The sequence below is a fragment of the Nymphaea colorata genome, chromosome 9, assembly GCF_008831285.2.
Source record: "Nymphaea colorata isolate Beijing-Zhang1983 chromosome 9, ASM883128v2, whole genome shotgun sequence".
In the NCBI taxonomy this organism is placed as follows: Eukaryota; Viridiplantae; Streptophyta; class Magnoliopsida; order Nymphaeales; family Nymphaeaceae; genus Nymphaea; species Nymphaea colorata.
In genome coordinates this window covers 14,460,730-14,480,256 of record NC_045146.1, presented here as the reverse complement: position 1 = coordinate 14,480,256, position 19,527 = coordinate 14,460,730, and the positions used below count along the sequence as shown (strand labels likewise).

The window sequence follows — 19,527 nt, the reverse complement described above, 5'->3', positions numbered from 1 at the left end:
ATAATCAATTTCTACTAACTTAATATGTATATAAATAGTCTTAGGTGATGTTTAAAAGAATATCAAGTGAGATATTGATTGAGTTCCAATATGCATGTTTACAACAAGCACGTCTTCCTTATAATAATGTTTTATTATATAGAAAAATGTGTCGAGAATACTATTTTATTATATATTGAAACGGACCGGCTCTTTGTTTAGTGCACTAGCTTTCCTTCGAGTTTCTCATGAAACTGCAAATGAATAAGAGGTCGGTGAAGTTGGGTTTACTTTCTTGTTCTATTCTCTAGAATTTTCCGGCTTCAGTGGAAGACATCTGGTTCGTTTTGTCAAAGCCGTTAGGTGGTGAGTGGTTGTGTCCATCTTTCATTTTCCAAACAATCAAACAAAAAGGTCAAATAAAAAAAAAAATTGGGCCCCGTTTGGATGATAATAAAATCAGGTTAAAAACCTGTTTTTGAGACTAGAAGGTGGGTTTGTGCCTGTTTGGGTAAACCTGAACTATGTCATGGTGAAACTGGGTTTTTCCCGGTTTAGAAACGAGTTAAACCAGTCCAACACCAGGATCTTAAGTTCTCGTTCCACCGAATGGTAGGTAAGACGGGAGATAATATACGGGGAATTTTTGTTAGGTGAAAATGTTGGGGTTGTTCCATAAAGAAGCAAATTTTTTATAACTATGTTCTTATGACGTACATACATGACAAGGATATTGTATATTTGTTTCAAAACACGTAGTGCTTATATTATATTTGAATGTCATATAAAAAATGACATCCATCATTGTTTCAAACAATGAGATAGTGTTTTTACGTTACGTGTTAATTTAAAAACATATGTGTGTAGATTTATTTTGGGTGAGCGAGAGGGTCAATCCCAATTTCACCGCCTTAAAACACAAGAACATAATACCTATGAAAATCGAACTAGAAATCTACTTTTTACAAGCTTTTAACTCGACTCGACCAATTAAGCTATGCTAATTTAAAACAACAAAGTGAAAAAGTATCCATGGTCCATGATGTACAATGCATATAAACGTGTGTTGCACGAAATTTCATGTGTCATTATGATGAAAATGTTTATATTTAAATAGAAAAACAAACTTATTGACAAGATAAACGAGGAAATAAAAAAAAGTGAAAAAAAACTTAAAAAGATTTTTTTTTCAATAATGTGAAACTTTATTAATGTTAAACATTTTTGTGCAAGTGCCACGAAGGGTAAATTAAAATTCATCAATTGGAATCGCGTTAGCTAGCGATTTTTTTTCTTCTTATTTCAAAACCTTCATTTCATAAATATTTGTTTTAATAAAACGCATCACATTCTGCTAAAAAATATGAAATTAGTATAATTTTACAATTATAAAGCAAGAGGCAGGCCTCAACAATCTAAAATTTTAATACGAAGCGACAAATGGCAACTTTCCATATTTAATCTTGAACGACGCGGCGCGCTTTCATTTCCCGCGGTCCTTGCACTTAAATCTTGAACCTCACAACCGTCGCCATTCTCGCCCGTGGGTACTCGGGCGATAAGAGGGTTTGAGGAATCGACAAAGGCAAGGCCATTCGATCGATCTGGTATTGGCATTTAATGCGCGTCTCGGTTTGCTTCTCCAATAATCTGAACGCCCCTCTTTCTCCCTTCCCCACTTCCCCCCTTTCCATTTCTTGATTTTGAGGTTTGGTTCTGATGTTGGTCGTGAATGCCAAGGAAGATGATAATTAGGTTCTTTTTCATCTTGTTCTGGTTGAGTTTTATTTACTGAGGTTTTGTCATCGTTATTTTAAAGAATAAAGAGAGAAGGTAGTGGCGGCTATTTTTCCTGTTATCATCTGCATCTTTTCCCATCTCTTGGCTCTGATTTATCGTCCGCTTCTTTTATTGATAGATAAGAAGAACGATAAATGTTTGGCGATTTTCACCATATTTTATGTCCGTTCCAGCACCCATCTTGCTAAGTTGGCATGTTTCTTTGATAATTTCCTGATGTTTGCTCACACTGGGATCCATCTTTCCCAAGTTGGTCTATGTTTTCTCGTGGTGTTCTCCTTTGTCCATCTGTTTATTGAAATGATGCATACAATATGATATTTAGGGCGCCAATCCAATGGTCATAAGTTGCTTATATGGTTATCCTACAATTATTGCTTCCTTTTTTATATATTGGTTCCGATACCTGGTTGGACCTTCTGATGTTGGTTATGGAAGGAAGGAAATGCCAATTGGTTCGACCTCTCCTGATTTCAATGTTTTTGCTTCTTCGAACTCATGGCTGGTTCTTTCGTGGAAAATTTTGTTGGACATTCACCATATTGTGGTTCAAAACGACGTGTTTATTTGGCTATCCTCTCCATGTCCAGGTATTGTTAAAGCTGTTATCAAATATCAGGTGGATGCGGGGTTGAGTTACGTAATTGCTTAGTTCTTTATGCGTTATGCGGTATATTGTTGACAAACTATCATCTTGTTGAATCAAGTGCTAAAATAAACTGCTCGTGATTTGTGTGTTTTCACTTTACAAGGATACTTTGTTTATTCCTTTAGTTACAGATTCATATAAGTGGGTCAATTTCTTTTAGGTACCAGGTCTGCATGTCTATCCATGTTCCTTCTCTAATGTTGTATTTCTCTTGGTACTACTACTACTACTTCCTATAACCATATTTGAGTTAGAACTTTTTGCTTGCTTTTTAGGTTTCTACGTTTTCTTATTGTTGAGTTAAAATATTTTAAACTAATGAAATATAATATTTTTGTTAAGTGTCAACTATAATCACTAATCACGTGCATTTGATAAGTGTCAACTGTATTCACTAATCGCCTGCACTGTTTTGTGAGATTTACTAATATTGGAGTTTACAATTTTGGCCTACAAAGAAAGAGAGGGAGAAAAAGAGACGATTTCGGCACTTGATTAGAGAGCAAGGGTAGTTGGGGAAGTGGACCTCATGCACTGCACTGATTCGGGCTTTGTATGGATATGGATCTTAGATTGTGGATTTGGATTTGAATACTTATCATAGATCTTAGATATGCATACAGAATATGATTGTGGATCTAGAACATGGATCTAAAATATGGATTTGAATCTGGATATGCGCCTAGAGTTTGGATCTAGGTCCAAATCGGAATTGAAGTCCTGAATTCAGATCAGACCTTTGGATTTGCTTATTAAGGGTTTGCAACAATATTTGGATCTATATTTGTTTCCAACTCCATATGTGGATCGAGAATTAGATACAATCAAAGTTTGGATAGAGGTATAGGATTTGGATATGGTGTGGGGATCTGAACAAGTGGCTAGGGACCTTATATGAATCTGGATTCAGAAATGTGATTGAGAACTGAACGTGAATATGAATCTGGATCCAAAAGGATGAGAAAGCAAATTCAATCAAGTTTTTAGAGCCAGTGGAATTAGCTCCATGAGACATCAACCAATCAAAAGACATGCATCATCAATGTCTCTTATGGTTGCATTTTCAGATTCAAATCTTCTTGTGCAAACTTTGAATATTTAGAAGTAACTTATCTTCAAATGTAGATAGTTTGCTAAAGCATCTCTAAGCATGATACTGTGTATTCGGATATTTCACTATCTTGATTTGGGGGGACAAATTTAATAGCTCATGGAAACCAATTTTTAGTGTAATATTTTTGCATCATAATAATAAAAAGTCAGTCACTGTATTTCTATATTTGTAGGGCAAAAACTTGGTTAGGTGGAAGAGTAAAAAGCAAACTATGGTTCATTAAATGCTGAATCAGAGTGATTAAGTGCTCAATCAGAGTAGAAAGGTGCGACTCAAACTGTAGTTACAATGATGTGGGTGGGGTCTGACTGATGATGATGACGGTATGTGACAATAAAGCTCCACCTATACTGTGATTAACCCAGTGTTTTATGAAAAGGCAAAGTACATGTAGGTAGATTGCATGGTATTCATGACTTGGTGCATTAAGGAAAGATATCTATCTCGTAGCTTCTGAAGGTCAAGTAGCAAACATTTTCACTAAACTCATTGCTAGTTCTGGGTCTTTTGAGAGTTGCAACAAAGCTGAACAACATAATAGATATATGTGCTCCAGCTTGAGGGGGAGTGTTAAAAAGAAATATTTAATGTTCATGTTCTGTTCAGGGAACTGTGAAAAGTTTTCTCTAATCCCTGTTTATTTAGGGATTACAGGTTGATAGAAGGCAAAAACTATTCTTCTTTTTTTTTCTTCTCTCTCTTCCTCTCCTTGTCCTTATTTTCCCTCGTTGTGAATATTAACATTGAAAATTTATCTTCATGGTTTCTTTCTACCAAACAACAACTAGTATAGTAGCTAAGGCTAAGAATGGACAAATGGTTCCTTGAATTCCTCAATATTAGCGTGAATGTTTCTCTTTCTGTATAATTTCAACAAGCGAAAAACGGGAAACATTTGTTGTTGGTGCACAATTTGTTTTCCATCAGACAATGCCCATGCATGAGCTATTCAAGTCTCATCATAGGCTACTCATGCACATGAAATGAAAGATATACAGGCCCAGAGGAAAAAAATCAACTAACCAACTGAACATTGCTAGTCAAGTTTCTGAGAAAACCAAATTTTGTGTTTGTGATGTTAAGGCCTTTTTTTTAATATCCAATAATGAAATATTGACTTGTTTGAATCTTTGATACTCAAAGAAAACATGGGAAAATCCTTGTGGGGTTGTTAAATGAACTTGTGATCTCTTTAAAAGGACTCGAAATTCTTACTGCTGTTGAGATGATCCAAAATTTTGGCTGTTCGAGCATCCAATATTAGGTCATCCTTTGGTCACTCTACCTGTCTTTGGCAACATGGATTTGGCGAGAGAGAGGGAGAACAGACTGCAGTTTCTTTGATCTTTGGTTCTCTCTATGCATCCCCAGCTTTTCAAGCCTTATTGACTATCAACAAAAGTGCCTCGACCTTGTACATATTTCAACGCATAGTCTCCCCCCCACCCCACACACACACACACACACACATTAATAGTTGCTTTGAAACTGAATATGTTACAGTTGGAGAAGAATCATGAAAAGGCAGTTTCATCATCACGTGTTGCTGCATAAGTTCTTAAATTTTTTTAATTTCTGTCAGCGATATAAAACTCTGATGTGGGAGCTTGTGAGTATCAGTCTAAACTACTTGATGTGGAGGACGGTTTTGTTTTTCTTCAGTCATTTTAAGTATGTTTATGTCTTAAGTTGACTGATCATCAATAAGGCTGGGGGCTTGCTCGTCCATGGTTAATAAGGTACCGGTGTTTCTGGGATTTTGCTCACTCCAGAAATTTGGATGTGAACTCCAGCCCAAACAATCTGGACTAATTGTGGAAAGCTAATCTATTTAACTAGTTTGGATTCACATCTGTATCCAGAATAAAAAATGAAGGATTCCAACGAGCTTGAGACTGAGTTGTTTATATATGTGTGAATAAGCATTGAAATTGTTTTGACATATATATGTGTGAATAAGCATTGAAATTGTTTTAACATTTGTTACATAAATGGACATTTTTTCGTGTAAATGTTTATGTATCTGAATTGTTGCATCAATTCAGCATATTCTTTTCGTTTTGTGATAAAATTGACAGATATTTAAGTAAGAGTAATAATTTTTATCTGGTTCACTAAAGTTCCATTCTTTACTGTTGCAAGCAAGGGTAGGTTTTGTGGGAAAAGTTCTAATTGTAAAATGAAGTCATGTAGGTGTTTGAACTCAATGCCACTTTTATACGGATTACAAACTCCAGATTCCAGATTTCTCTCCAGTAAGGTGTTGTGAAGCCAAGTTATTGAGGAAATTTATGGTATACCTACGGAGTGCGACAACCATCAAGGAGATGACATGAAAGGTGAAAATTTCTATTTGCAGCGAAAAATAGATAGTTTTTTTGCTAGTAACTCCATTTACTGATACACATATTTGGGTATCTAAAAACATGTAGAGGAGAAAGATACATGGTATTTTTGACAGTACCCTAATTTCTTGCAAAGGCCGACCATACAAATATGGCTTACACGATAGGCTTTTCTGGTCCCAACTGTTGAATTTGTCCAATTACATGTATGTAGTTCTTTCAGTATTGTAACTAGGAAAACAGTTAGTATCAGTTTACTTCTGTTACAGTTGATACTAAAAATATTCCATGCTATGTTATTTAGTGCTTGTATAGGTGCTGCCAACATGAATATATTCTACGGCAGATTAGTTAGTGTTAGTGAAGTGCTGCTAAATAAACATTCAGCCATTTAAGTATGAATGCAGAAATTAGGGACGCCTATTAAGTATGAATCAGGCTCCACATTCCAATAGTAAGAACAATGCATTGAAAGGAATGTGACGCGAATCTTATCATATTCTAGTTGGCCTCGTAAGCGCAAGAAGCAGACCAGTCGTTTTTCTAGTTGGATAGACTTCACTAGAGGGGGCCAGGGGAATTTGTGGATATGAGAGAACAAAAGAGACATTGAAATGCTTGGTTGCTTGCTGCTGTAGGATAGGGAGCACCTGATTATAGAACCACGATGGAAGGCCAAGAGTGGGGATTTGGATTGATCGCTTGCCTTGTGGTTGGAGGGGGAGGAGCTGTCGAAGGGTAAGGAAGACCACACAAGGGAGAGGGAGGCATGTTGTTGAAGAAGTGAAGGTGCACCACCCAAAAAGTTTGTGGGTTTCGGGGCTGAGGCTGACGTGGCAGATTTGGCTGCCACGTCACTGCAAAAAGGTCCACTATGCGTTTGCTGACAGTGACTCCCCTTCATCTTACGTGTGGAAGAAAACGTGGCGGTTTTAGCTTTTCATACTGACGGTTGCCAATGGCCTGGCATTTGCTGACTCGGATTTCAGCTATTTTATTGAGCCTTTAAAAAGTAATTTATAGTTATTTGTGTACAAATAATTTGTGCATATATATATATATATATATATATACAAGTAGAAACTTAAAAGCTTTACAAAATATTTAAAAACTATAGACTGATTAGGTCATTCATTTGTTTTTACAAAAATTGAACTTTGTATTGTGTTGCTAGAGTTGTGCCCTAAGAACATACACCTAGAGGGGGCATCCCTACTGCTTGAAACGAGATCCAGATGCTTTGCTTCTCTTATTCTCCATGCTTCCGAGGTCAGTGGTGCACTCTTCACCTTAGATGCCGTGCTCACCTATAACTCCTGTCGAAACTGAAATAGGGAGACTTCTTCTGAACTGGAGACTTACATTCTTTCAGACTCTATGCCGACTAGCTATATTGTACCTCTTGAGGCTTACTTGCAGTCAAGAGAGGACTGGATGACATTTCAAAATGAGGATAATAGTAGGATAATGCCTTGGTATTCTATATATCTTTTTTCTAAGTATTAAAATCTCATTGTCTATACAAAGTATTGGTAATTTATTCACAACTCTTTGAGGACTTATGACAAAAGAACATTGTTTTCTGAAATACATGACTTAATATGTCATTTCTTTAAGAAACATGATATCATCATGAATCCTGTTTCTGGATCGAGTAATCAAACATCTGAAACAACCACGTCATGTTTAGGCGCCACAGACTTTGATTGAAGGTCTTAACCTTCAACTGGCTGATCAAAAGGTGGATGAGGCTGTTGTTTCCTTGTACATCCCTCCATTTTTTTTTTGGTCTATCACAAGCTCCAAAAACCTATGCATGTGTGACGTTCAATTAATCGAAGACTTGGATCACTGCAATTGATCCTAGAGGCCTCCATGAGTTCGGGGTTGTGGTTTGTGTTCAAATCCGAAGCTAATGAAAATGTCATTTTCGAGCTTACCCAGTCATGACTCGTTAAATGTATATGCACACAAAAATACAGCGAATCAATCAAGTGGGTTGCCTTACCTACCAACCTTAGCATCTCATATGACGAAAGGGGGGACGTTGAACACAAGTAGGTAAGTAGCGGGCGGTAGTGGGGAACGTTGTGTTGGTCTGTCAGGCATGGCCTTCCCCTTTTCCGGCCACTTTCCGTCTGCACAATGTTAAACTAATGCGGATGCTATGGAACTTTGTATCTGCGCCTGTCATTATGTCCACAGCTTGGGATGCTCATTCAGATGAAACTGATCCCCTCTTTTCTTGTTTTTTTTTTCCCCCAACTCACCTCTTTTCTTGGCTTCTTCTTCCAAAAGTTAGCCAACTGACCAATGTTATAAAAGATGTTGTCACCGTTTTTTGTTATTCCTTCAGATGGGTTGCTGTGACATTCTCAACTCAAAATAAGGAAAAAATATGGTGAGTTATTCAACCATGTCATTGGCACTTGAATTTAGGAATATGGCTTATTATGATTATTTTTTGAATATTCAGTTCAGCTGAGCTTGAATTTTACTTGGGCACGGTTGGTTCGAGCTGAGCTAGTGAGCTAGAGTTTGAAGAGAGCTCAACTCGGGCCTTTCAAGGCTCGGGTGTAGTCTGGCTGATGTCGGCAAGGGAGAATTCTTAGTACATATATGTGAGAAATGGGGTATATATCACAAATCACTTGTGTCAGGAACAAAAAATAAAACATCTTAGTTAAAATTTATAGTACCAGCTACTTTTTTGTGTGATTTACCATGTACGATCTTAAGAATGATTTGGTAAGCAACATGAAGCAAGTCAATTATTTTTGAGTTTAAAATGTGATTAATTATAGGAAACTAACAGCGCTTGTAGTACCAAATTTTTTCTAACAAAGAACCAATAGCTTTCATGGAAACAACTTGGATGACAGTAAATATTGAATCAAAGTAGAATTCACAAACGCATTTGCATGATTACATATATATTGTTTAACACAATTTTAAAACATGTATACGTACACACGGAGACATGTACAGGTATGGCCTATATGCCTGTGCGTTACTAGGGTGGGGAGGGGTGAAGTCCCGGTGCATAATCAAATGTAACTTTACTTTTTCGTACACGTTATTTGTTTGTTCATCGATCTTTATTGACACGTACTTAATGATATTACGTGGTCTCCAATTAATAAATAAATTAAGAAAGCAAGAAAAAGTGACAAAAGGGTCGGGGACAAGGACGTCTGTGTGTCCTAGATAAGTAGGAGCTAGATGGGACATAAAAGTTTAACTTTGTGGTTAAACTTGAATAGATTCTATTGAACGTCAATTAAAAATTTAATTTCATGACTTTGCCCATGCTAGCTGAAGTGTAATCCTCTTTCACATAGAGAAAAGAAGTTAAAAAGTAAGTGGTGAAAGGGCAACACCAGGCGACAGGAAACTGAGTCAATGTCGTGAAGTTTCTTGTTACGAACCATGACAATGACAAAAACATGCAGGAATTCACCAAAAGGAAAGGAGGTCGTGTTGATGGCAGTCGCTTTTTGTGTGCCGCACTGTTGGAAGCCCCTGTTGCCGCATCTTCTGGGGATGTCATAGATGAGTACATAATTGAACACGCCGAGCCCTCATATTCCGTAAACATAATACAAATCTACTTAGCAATCTAATCCATGTCGTTTTTAAAACGAGTACCGTGCATATCTTGAAAGGCGATATTGGGTCTCTGAATCGGATGCCGGGTGGCCGACGCCTACTGTTGTGGGTACGAAGGTATAAAGAGTTTCACATGGGCTGCTGGCCCGCTCCGTGGTACCACTCTCGTTCGTCATTTTCCGGGGATCTGGTGGGCGGTGGTGATCTAGGTTAGGTCACCGTCCTTCTTTCTTCCGGAGGATTAAAAAGGTTTTATGGATCGAAGGAAAGAATGACGACAGGGAGTTGCAGGCGGATCATTGCCGTCTCACGCGCGAAAAGGCGTTCATCTTAGGCCGACTAACTACTAGATGGCACCACCTAGACTCGGGGCCCAAGCCTTATCTCACCCCAAGAAAGGTCCCCGAGTTTGTTGGTAGATAGAGAAATTTTAATCTTGGGACCGATCTTTTTAATTTAGTTTGGAGAAAGTTTATTTGATCGAGATTGGTTTTTTATTATAACAACTATCAAAGAAGGGACAAAGTGAAATTGTCTGAAGTCAGATAGTAGGGGCATGTGAAAAAGATATGTATCTAGTCTAATTCTCTAGAGTGTTATGTTTGTGCGTTTAAAAAGTTTATGTGATCTTTTGACAGAGGTTGGTTTTAAACTATCAGCACAGTGCAGGTGGTTGGGTTAGGGACATGTGAAAAGATATGTATCTAGTTTAATTCTCTTGAGTGTTACGTCTCTGCTGTCATTTGATGTAGATGTGCAGCTGGAAATGGAGGGCCTTAAAGTCTTTTTTGTTGAGCAGAAAAATAAAGTGAAGTTCTGTTGGCTTGTCAAAAGAAAAATGTTAGCTCAATCTTTTGTATGATCACTAAATTACATTCTTTGCCACTTTAACAGTTTTTTTTGGGTTTTTAGGTTAATATTCAACTATTTTTTATATAAAGTAGAAATTACACAAAAAATAATTTTCGCTATAGAATCCACAAAACACATTCTTGAAAAAGCAACTTTCCCTATTTTTTTTGGTTTTTTTGGTAAATTTGTCTAGCTACTTGTTTAGTTCACCATATTAGACAATAGCAAATGCTGGATCCAGTGACAATGTGGTTCTCTTTGCACTCCTTTCTTATAGGATGTTTGCGTTGCACTCTCTTGCAAACACAAGACATTAAAACTCAGGTAGGTATCTGTGTTGTGGAGAAGACATTTTGGTGTTATGCTATTTTGAGGGAATGCCAAAGAACAAAAGTTCCACCTTTCCGCCCGGACGTGCTTTGGATGGTAGTGGTGGACTAGTAATTCAGGTTGCAGGGCATTATTACATAGTGAAATGGAAAAGAAAAAAAAAATCTTGCTTAATATTAAATACTTGATTCAGGAAACAAGTTCGCAACGTCAATGGAAAGGCATATATGAATTTTCTAATGCAAGAAATGGTATATACAATCAATAAACCATGGGTTACTCCACCCAAATCTGCTTTTTTACTAGATAAAGCTTCCTAAATAAAGTTTGTCCCTATGGTGCTCCCTCTTTTATGCTTGGTTGCAAGATCTTTTCAAATTTTCTCTTTCTTTTTGTTAGCATTTTTGTTCAAGTGTTATTCTTCTTGTAAACTGTAGACGGTGGTAGACACTACTTTTAATTTGAATTAAGTAACCTAAGTTCATCCAAGTTCTAAAGTAGCCATTATTCTTTGTTGTTACCATCAGCAACTTGGTCCTCCAAGGGATTTTCTCCGTCGTCTTGAGTCACTGCTAGTTACGGCTGGCTCACACTGCTGAGAGACAGAGATCCCTGACCGCATATCCTTCGAAATTGGCACATAGTTTCTAATTTTATGCGTGATGTCCCAGTAAAAATGTTAGATGACATGTAGATTTAAGGATCAGCTTATTATTGGAATCCTCTAAGATCTGTAGATCCAACTTGCTTGAAACATTGCGCGAGTTTTGGACGAGTGCAGATCAAAAGAAATGAGGATAATCAATAAGGGATCCTTCCTAATTTGAGTCTCAACCAGAGTTGAGTAAAAAAGCCAAAAGGATGAAAAGTTGACGCTGCCAATGTATTTCTCTTCTCGTTTCTGGATGAGGAAACCTGAAAGTCGAGATTACTAAATGAGCTAATCTTGCAAAAGTTGGGAGGTACTCAAGGTCGAGACTTAGTTCAGCCGGAGTAAGTGTTGGATCGCGCAATGGATGCAAACACAGAGGAAAAAATATATAGAAAAAAAAAAGGGACATGATTGTATCATCAATTAAGAACAGGTAAGATTCAAATGGTGCTTAACAGCAACCGATAATTGAAGGAGCAATCAATGATGCTAACAGCGACTAAGGATCAAAACGAGCGGGTTCATAAGATGATCAGGAGCTATGAAACGTGAGGAGGAAGGCAATTGCAGAGAGTGGCGCCTCTCAGGAAGTAGTCACGGCGTAGAATGGTGGCTCCCAAAGGAGGAACGCTGGAGGTTGGCGGGACTCTTTAGTACATCTGCCGCCTCCGAGGGTCGTCATGCCCAGCGCGGACTCGGTCTCCTCCGGAGAACAGCGGCTATAAGCGGCACCTCGCCGCTGCTCCTCCCCTTCGCCGTCCTCTGCCTCGGCCACGGTAGAACGTATAGTAGTAGGCGGAAAATGAATACCGTGCCTGCTCCTGTTGTTGACAAAGAAAGCCGACGAGGAGGTTACAGGATCGTTCCACCATCGCGGAGGAGGCGGGCTGACGAAATGGTGGTGGTTGACGACGTAAGTAGCCGCTGCTTGATGTTGGCGTTTCAGCACCACGGAGTTCCGTCTCGATTGTTGGTGGTGCGTGAGAACGAGTTCGTGGCCTTCTGGCCCATCTTCTTCTTGGCACCCTTGCTCGTTCTCCTCTTGCTCTTCCCCTTCGTCTTGCTCTTCTTCTTCTTCGTCTTCGTAGCCGTTTTCCGGGAACGCCATGGGACGGAGAAGCCGCAGGCGGAGGCGGCCGTCGATTCGCTGGGCTTCGAGGTAGTTCCGAGTACGGCGAGTGAAGGCTCGGAGGACCAACCGCCCGTTCTCCCTGTGGGAACTGACGTGGACGTGGTGGGAGGAGGAGAACAAGGGTGGAGGGAAGCTAGGCAGTCCCTCTTTCGACCTCTCATGGCGTCCGAAGGAGCGACTTCGCCGGCAGGCCAACGCCGAGGCGACAGGGGCATCGTAGCTCTCCGGAACAGAGGAGGCGTCGTGGGGAGTCTGTTGATCATGGTGGAAGAGGCTATTGATTTCGTCCTCGGCGTGAGTTCCTGTTTCGGAGCCTAAGCTCTCAGTGCACAAATCCAAGCTTATGTTCGTGGGGCCAGAGAAGCAAAACAACCGCCGCTGGTGTTGGTGGTGGCCACCGACGGGGAAAAGCTGGTTGCCGCTGTCCCAGCAGTTCCTCTGCTTCTCGTTTAGATCTTGGCTTTGGTGCTGGAGAGACGTCCACAGATCGAAGAAATGAGGCGTATGATTCGTCATCTCCACTTCCCTTCGTTGATTATATTGATTGTTATCAGAGTGTCACGCATGAACAGAAAGCGTGCTCGCCATGCACAGTCGGAAGTCAGGGAAGTAGAAAGTTTGTTTCATTTATAGATGCCAAAAAGTTGGCACAGACAAAAAAAAAAAAAAAAGAAGACCCATGGGGGATAAATAAACAACTAAGGAATAATGTGGGAGGGAGGCGGCATGATTCATTCACTTCTATTCTTTCAACCACCCTTTTTCTCTCGGAGATGAGAAAACGATCTTTTCTATTCCTTTCTCCTTTCACTCCAAAAGAAAGCCAACAAGGTCAGCAGAAAGCCATTGATTCTCCCCAATATTTGCTGAAAGCGATTACTCGGTTCCCTGCCCTTTTCCCCTTTCCCCTGCCTCATTTATAACTTCCCTCCTTCGTTTCAGAAACCATGTCTCTTGGTTCCCACATTTACTCTCTCATCAGCGAGAACTTTGGAAATGCTACTCCTTAATAGTCCAATTCACTAGTTTAAGATGATGCTGGACAGCTATATATTTTTTACGAGGAAGGTCACATTAGTCGAAATATAATTGGCCAATTTTTTTTATATAAAACAAATATATTTTTTTAAAATTACATATCGATTTTTGCAATTTTTTTTTTTTAAGGTGGGGGTGGAGGGATAGGCGTCAGGCCCTGCCAGCCCCACCTTAGATTCCGCCCTTTTTTTGCATGTGCAGTCCCATGTTTATGTATCTGTCAATAACTTGTGGGATGGATGGTTGATAAAAATTCAGTTGTCAAATCTGATTTATGTGGGTGTTATTCTTTTATGCTATAAATAATGGATACTAAGTAATAGTTGATGGATGCCTCACTATCCATCCAGGTTTTGAATCAACCCTTTAACCTCAGAGGAAGGACTTTGGGACCATCTCTTTTCCTGCCTGTGTAACTTTATTTTCTACTAAAAATGTCGAGATCTTCAATGCTCTTAAAAAAAATACAGAATTATTTCTTGGCTTTACTTTCTCCCTGTAAATGATCACTGTTTGTACTTTCTTATTAAAGAACACAGCTTCTAAGAAACTGTGAAAAAAGAGTTTTCAGTGAACTTTCGTTAACCTGGAAATAGAACATGTTGGTTGCAATTGTTTTTCCAATATTATCTTGATCACTGAATTACTTTTTCACCTTTTGGGCGACGTAATGATTTAAAAAAGAAAAAACAAAAATGTGATTTAGTTGAAAAGAATATTGAAAAAAATTGCAGAATTTTTTCTTTTCTTGTTAAGAAAAGTTTTTCTTCAAACTCTTTGACAGTTTTTAAGCTAAGTATGCCCCATACCTAAACAAAAAAATATTACAAAAAAGTGTTCTCGTTTTAAAAAAATTTACAGGCAAAAGGTAGACTTGCTGTTCCTGTGTGCCTTCACGATCAACTCCAGACATAAGCCAGATGCCCACACCTACATTGGTACGTAGATGAATTGTACAGTAATGCAATTTGGGGAATTAACGAAAAGAACAAAAATCCTAAAGTCATTGATCACCTGGAACTACGAACCGAGTCAATCAAACACCACTAACTAAAATCGGGGACTAATTACTTGTATCAGCTCCAAGATAGTCTTGGTTTCATTGATTTCTCTGGAATCCAAATGTGTAAAATTGGGTTTGAGCGCATTGTTTAAATTGTTAGCATATGGTTTTGAGATTTCGGTTCTTTTCTCTATGAAATTTGGAGGGACCCAACTTTCAAAGTATTTAAATTATTCATAATTTGAATTATTTTTATCTCTCTAGTTGTTTGCCTAGAAATATCCGCTGGTTTTGTATTAGTCAAGCATAATTATCCTTCTAGATAAGTTTTCTGGTTCATATCTTCAACGGAGTCCCTCCTTTTCCAGTTATAACTGCTTCAGACAAACCCATGCAGTTTGAGATGCAACAAGAATCTCATCCGTTTACATGTAAGCAACAGAGAGAAGTTTGTTTTAGAATTTCATGTTTAACTAAAGCAGAGTTTGAATCCCAATTCAGATCTGGTTAAACAGTGAATCTGAACTAGGTTCAAACTGTTTACATCTCTAAAGAGGGATATCCACGCATTATTTCCTTGTTCTCTAAGTGAGGAATCAGTGTTTCATCTTTCAATGGGGCCATCTATGGATCAAATTTCGATTTCTAGCTATTACCATATTTGACTGCTCGTAGGTCAGTTACTTTGATTTGGTAAAAACAAAAAAAAAAACTGTCCAAACTTTTAAATATCATCAGATTCGGATATGGATATTGGCAACAAGAAGAGAAATATATGTGTTTTAGCAATCTCCCAATATGAACATTGGGATATTCCAACTGGGGAATTGGTGACCACGACCAAAGCTGAAGACATTATTTTATCATGATGATCAAAAATTGAGACAAGATGACCTAGTATTTTATACAGCATTCAATCATTAGCCACTAGGCGTGACAGACAAAGAATGAAATATCCTGATGATGTTCTCAATTGCTGATTTCTTAGCATCGCCTCCTCATGCTTGAACAGACAGGTTCCAGCATCAGAACCAATGCTTCAAAAGAAAGTTCACCAGATTCTTCCATATATAGATGCTTGACAATTGGCATCACCTTGGCAGCAAGCTCAGGTTGTTGCTTGAAAGTTGAAACTGCGCACAGAATGAGCAGCCAGACATGGAGTCACACTTATCCAAGAGCTGAATGGTTGGAGTCTGTTCTTCTGACTACCTACATGTGTAGTTGGTAGAGAGAGAGAGAGAGAGAGAGAGAGAGAGAGAGAGAGAGGCAAATGTTATCAATGGAGTTTTAGAGGTTGAACAGGTGGTTCAATCCAATCCCTGCGCCCATGAAAACCAAGAGATCTTAAGAGACTAGGGAAAAAAAAACTTTATAGTTATGTTGCTCCAGTGCCAAATTTGGTGCTCCTTGAGAGTTTGCTACTGGTGCTGACAGCCTTCCTGATCAGACCATAGAGAAACCATTTGTTGCAATGCATTATTTTTTTTATTAGGGTTCAGAAATTAGATTTCATGGTTTTTCTTTCCTGATAGTCCCATATGTAAGTTCTGTTCCGAACCTAACAAAAAGTACTCTTGGAACAGTTTATTTAGGTGTATATATATTTATAAGATATAAACTTTGACGAATTTCGATCTGTGCGAACTAATATATCTATATGTCCTACTGTAGTCAGCTGAACTACAAATCCAGCCCAAGACTGAATTTCTTGCTAGCTAGATTAATTCAGGATAACCTCATAAATACTCTTCAAAGGTCTCAGACTGTGAGTAATTGAACCTGTTTTGGCCCTTTGGACTTGAGGGTACCTTTTCTGTTCCACTAATCAACTCCTGCTGATCTCGTTTTGTATTGATCCACATATTTTGGCAAATCTTAAACAAGGAAGATGGTGGGGGGAGACTGGCCGGTGGTACAGATTAACAAATAAAATACACTGAAGTTTCGGGCTTCTACTGAAGACAAGCTGTGATTGGCAAACGTCATATAGGCAGGCTTATGGGAACCAGCCCTTGAGCATGATCAGGAACTTGATGTCGAATCCGATCCAAGACGCCGTTCGACAGGGAAAGAGTTCTCGTATATGAAGAACAGCAGAGCAAGAACAGACTGGCAATGGAATTTCTAGCATATGCTTGAATTGAAACACATAAGTGTGCTCAAAAGCGGACTAGAATCTGATTTAGATATTGGTGACAATGGATCTGCTCAAGATCAAAAGAGATAGTTTACAAAATAGCTTCTTACATGAAGGAGGTATATATCTGATTTTATTGAGGTCGAAGCAGGCAAATCTTATAGAAATACTATGGTGTAGATATACACTCCAATTCACTAGACACAAGACTAAATACAACTTCATCCAACCACACCAGTTCACGTTTATATCAACATGAATTATTTGGAGATTAGAGAGAGAAAGAGAGAGAGGCGTTGGTGGTGATGGTAGAGAGAGAAGACCAACCATAACTACAACAACCGAACCAATGGGAAAGGAGGAGGAGGTTGACCCAACCCAACTCACTTCCAGCTTTCCTCATGTCACCCGATCTCTCCAAAAGCAAAAACCACAAAATTTTCAAGATTAGCGATCAACCACCATTCCTGACCCACCGACTAACCAAGCCTCTCTCTCTCTCTCTCTGTATATTTTTATACATAATGAAATGTGAAGTTTAAATAATCTCTGAATTCTCATCATCGTCGTAATAAACAGAAAAACGTGAAAGGCAAAGGGGGCACTGTGGAATGGTTCGTTCTGAAATATGATCTTAAGAGGGGTGCATTTTGGCATCACGTAGCCTTTTTTAAGGCAGTCGCCGGTCCCCGCAGTCCTCCCTCATATCGAGCTTGCTCTCGTTGGTAAGCAGTTGGAGAGGAACAGTTGTGGGACAGGAAGCGACTGTCCCTCCTTTCCTCCCCACTTTCCTTCTCTCATGGCCGGCGAGGCAGTGCGCGTATGTCTTCCTGAATGTCTCATTGAAGAGGACAACAGTAGCGCCTTCAAGGTCAGCCATCACCCGCTTCTCATCTTAGTTACAGTGTCATGTTCCATCAATTACCGAGAAGAGAGAATATGTATTTTTTGAGTTAGATTTGGTTGATCGTTTCAGGGAATTCCATCCACATTAAAGCAAGGCGGCATGGAGTTGAATGACTCCGTTCCTCAGGTACCAACATCAGCCTCTCTCTCTCTCTCTTTCTAACTTGCATGGCCGGCTTGGCTGAGCGTTGGTTGATGTTAGGAACATCATATTCTTCATTTCTTTCATCTCTGGATTTGAATGGCATGCTTGTGCGAGCCCGAGCCCGTCCAACCACGTGGATCATACCATCTCCGAACCCGTAATAAGGCGGACTAATGCACCATGCATTACAACGGTTCACCATCCTCTTCTCTTCCATTTCATGTTTACTCCATTTGAGTTGATGGAAGCGTCTCATTTCTGAGCAGAACGGGAAGAGTAATGGCAGCCGACGGCAGAAATGGCGCCAGAAGAATACGGCCCAAGCCAAGGGTAGCGCAAGTCACAAGCGAAATGCATCTCCATTGAGCTTTGGTGGGCCGGGGATGCAGGCCTTCTTCCTTACTTCTGGAGGGTCGGCCACTACAGGCGGCAGCAGAAACGGATCGTCTGGAACTGGCTTCTTCCTCCCTAGAAGGCCTGGCACGAGCTCCCATCCTTGGCATAAGCCAGGCACGCACCCAACTGCAATTTTCTCCACGAGTTAACCAATTAATTACCAGCTTTATGGTGGGATCTTTTCCAAAGCAAGCACATTTAGAAACTAATCAATCATGCTTGAAATATAGCCCAATGACCAGACAGAAAATAATTCCTACATCAAACAGACTCTGCAGCCAACTTTGATTCTAAGGAAAAAGGAGAGTTACAGGCCGAAACATTCAGCAGCGTTCAATCATGGGGTGTATGACCATCAAATATCCCAAACTCTAATACCCAAGCCACTCCCCATGCCTGAAATGTTACGTAGTTACTCCAATCGCTACCGGGTTTATTTCCTCCTGTTCCATAGGAAAGGCCAGCCTTCTTCGATAGAGCAAAGAGGAACATCAGCTCTTACTTTTTGTATCGATTAGAAACCTCAACCTAATTAGTTCCCAACTTGGCTCTATATTTCTGGTGTCGCAGACCTTGATCTCTTCTTAAAACTAAAAGTTCTAAATGGGCTTGATCTCTTCTTAGAACTAAAAGTTCGAAATGATAGTTCACCCATCATGATCCCCCATACGGCTTCCTTCTTCCAATAATATACAGAGCAAGTGGAAGGGACACGACAATGTCGACTAAATTATCAAATTTCATGTGCGTGTGCAGCATGTGCGACGGTTCTGCTCCCCTCCCGCGTGGTGCATGCTCTGAATCAAAGTGCTCACAGGCTCGCTCCACATTCTGGAGTCTTCCACCAAGGTTCGCAAAACTCTTAAACTCGATCGTCCCCTCATGTACCTTCTATCTCTTCTCTTTGGGCCTTGTTCTTGCTCTCTCTTGACACATTCATTCAACTGGTTGCTGCCTCTTGATGCATGTGCTAGGGACCGTAAGGAAGCCAGTGGATCAGGAAAGGGATCGGAGAAGCTACGAATACAGGGACTACTGGAATCTGAACTCGACTAATGACGATTCTGTCGGGCTGGAAGATGGAGCATCCCAGTTTTTAGCTGCATCAAGGTCGCGTTCACCTTCTCCTGAACCACTTTGCCTTCCTAACGAGTGGACTTACTAGTGGAGAAAATTAGTAAGATATTTGAAATACAGCATGGTGATAAATTCCCATTCTTCTGAGACCTACAAACAGGCAACCAACCATGCGGCCATGAAGGGAGATACTACCCTCATTTGACTCACAGACATTAATCAAATGTAACCTGAATATCAATAATTCGGAAGCAAACTACTATGCATTCAAGTTGATGATAACCACATGGATCATATATGGTAATCAATCAAGTGTAATATGTTAATATCAATAAATCTGAAAGAATATCCTTGCGTCCA

General features: G+C 39.5%; 2 protein-coding genes across 2 annotated transcripts; one reads left to right on the top strand and one right to left on the bottom strand.

Annotated features, from left to right (window-relative positions):
* Positions 1–11,691: 11,691 nt before the first annotated feature.
* On the bottom strand, positions 11,692–13,078 carry LOC116261049 (protein FANTASTIC FOUR 3-like). Its single transcript, XM_031639644.2, has one exon. It carries the CDS (start codon positions 12,976–12,978, stop codon positions 11,914–11,916), a length of 1,065 nt encoding a protein of 354 aa, XP_031495504.1. The 5' UTR covers positions 12,979–13,078; the 3' UTR covers positions 11,692–11,913.
* A 4,100-nt stretch (positions 13,079–17,178) lies between these two features.
* On the top strand, positions 17,179–19,522 carry LOC116259837 (uncharacterized). The gene is made up of 5 exons (XM_031637787.2): positions 17,179–17,514; positions 17,620–17,676; positions 17,961–18,204; positions 18,847–18,939; positions 19,065–19,522. Exons 1-5 carry the CDS (start codon positions 17,443–17,445, stop codon positions 19,253–19,255), a joined length of 657 nt encoding a protein of 218 aa, XP_031493647.2. The 5' UTR covers positions 17,179–17,442; the 3' UTR covers positions 19,256–19,522.
* The last annotated feature ends 5 nt before the right edge of the window (positions 19,523–19,527 follow it).

Bases quoted from the DNA above. Each gene is read 5' to 3' on its own strand.
- LOC116259837 (XM_031637787.2), top strand. From the start codon at position 17,443: ATGGCCGGCGAGGCAGTGCGCGTATGTCTTCCTGAATGTCTCATTGAA. The intron at 17,677-17,960 runs GTACCAACATCA...ATTTCTGAGCAG, and splicing joins TGAATGACTCCGTTCCTCAG to AACGGGAAGAGTAATGGCAG. The intron at 18,940-19,064 runs GTTCGCAAAACT...TGCATGTGCTAG, and splicing joins TTCTGGAGTCTTCCACCAAG to GGACCGTAAGGAAGCCAGTG.
- LOC116261049 (XM_031639644.2), bottom strand. From the start codon at position 12,978: ATGACGAATCATACGCCTCATTTCTTCGATCTGTGGACGTCTCTCCAG.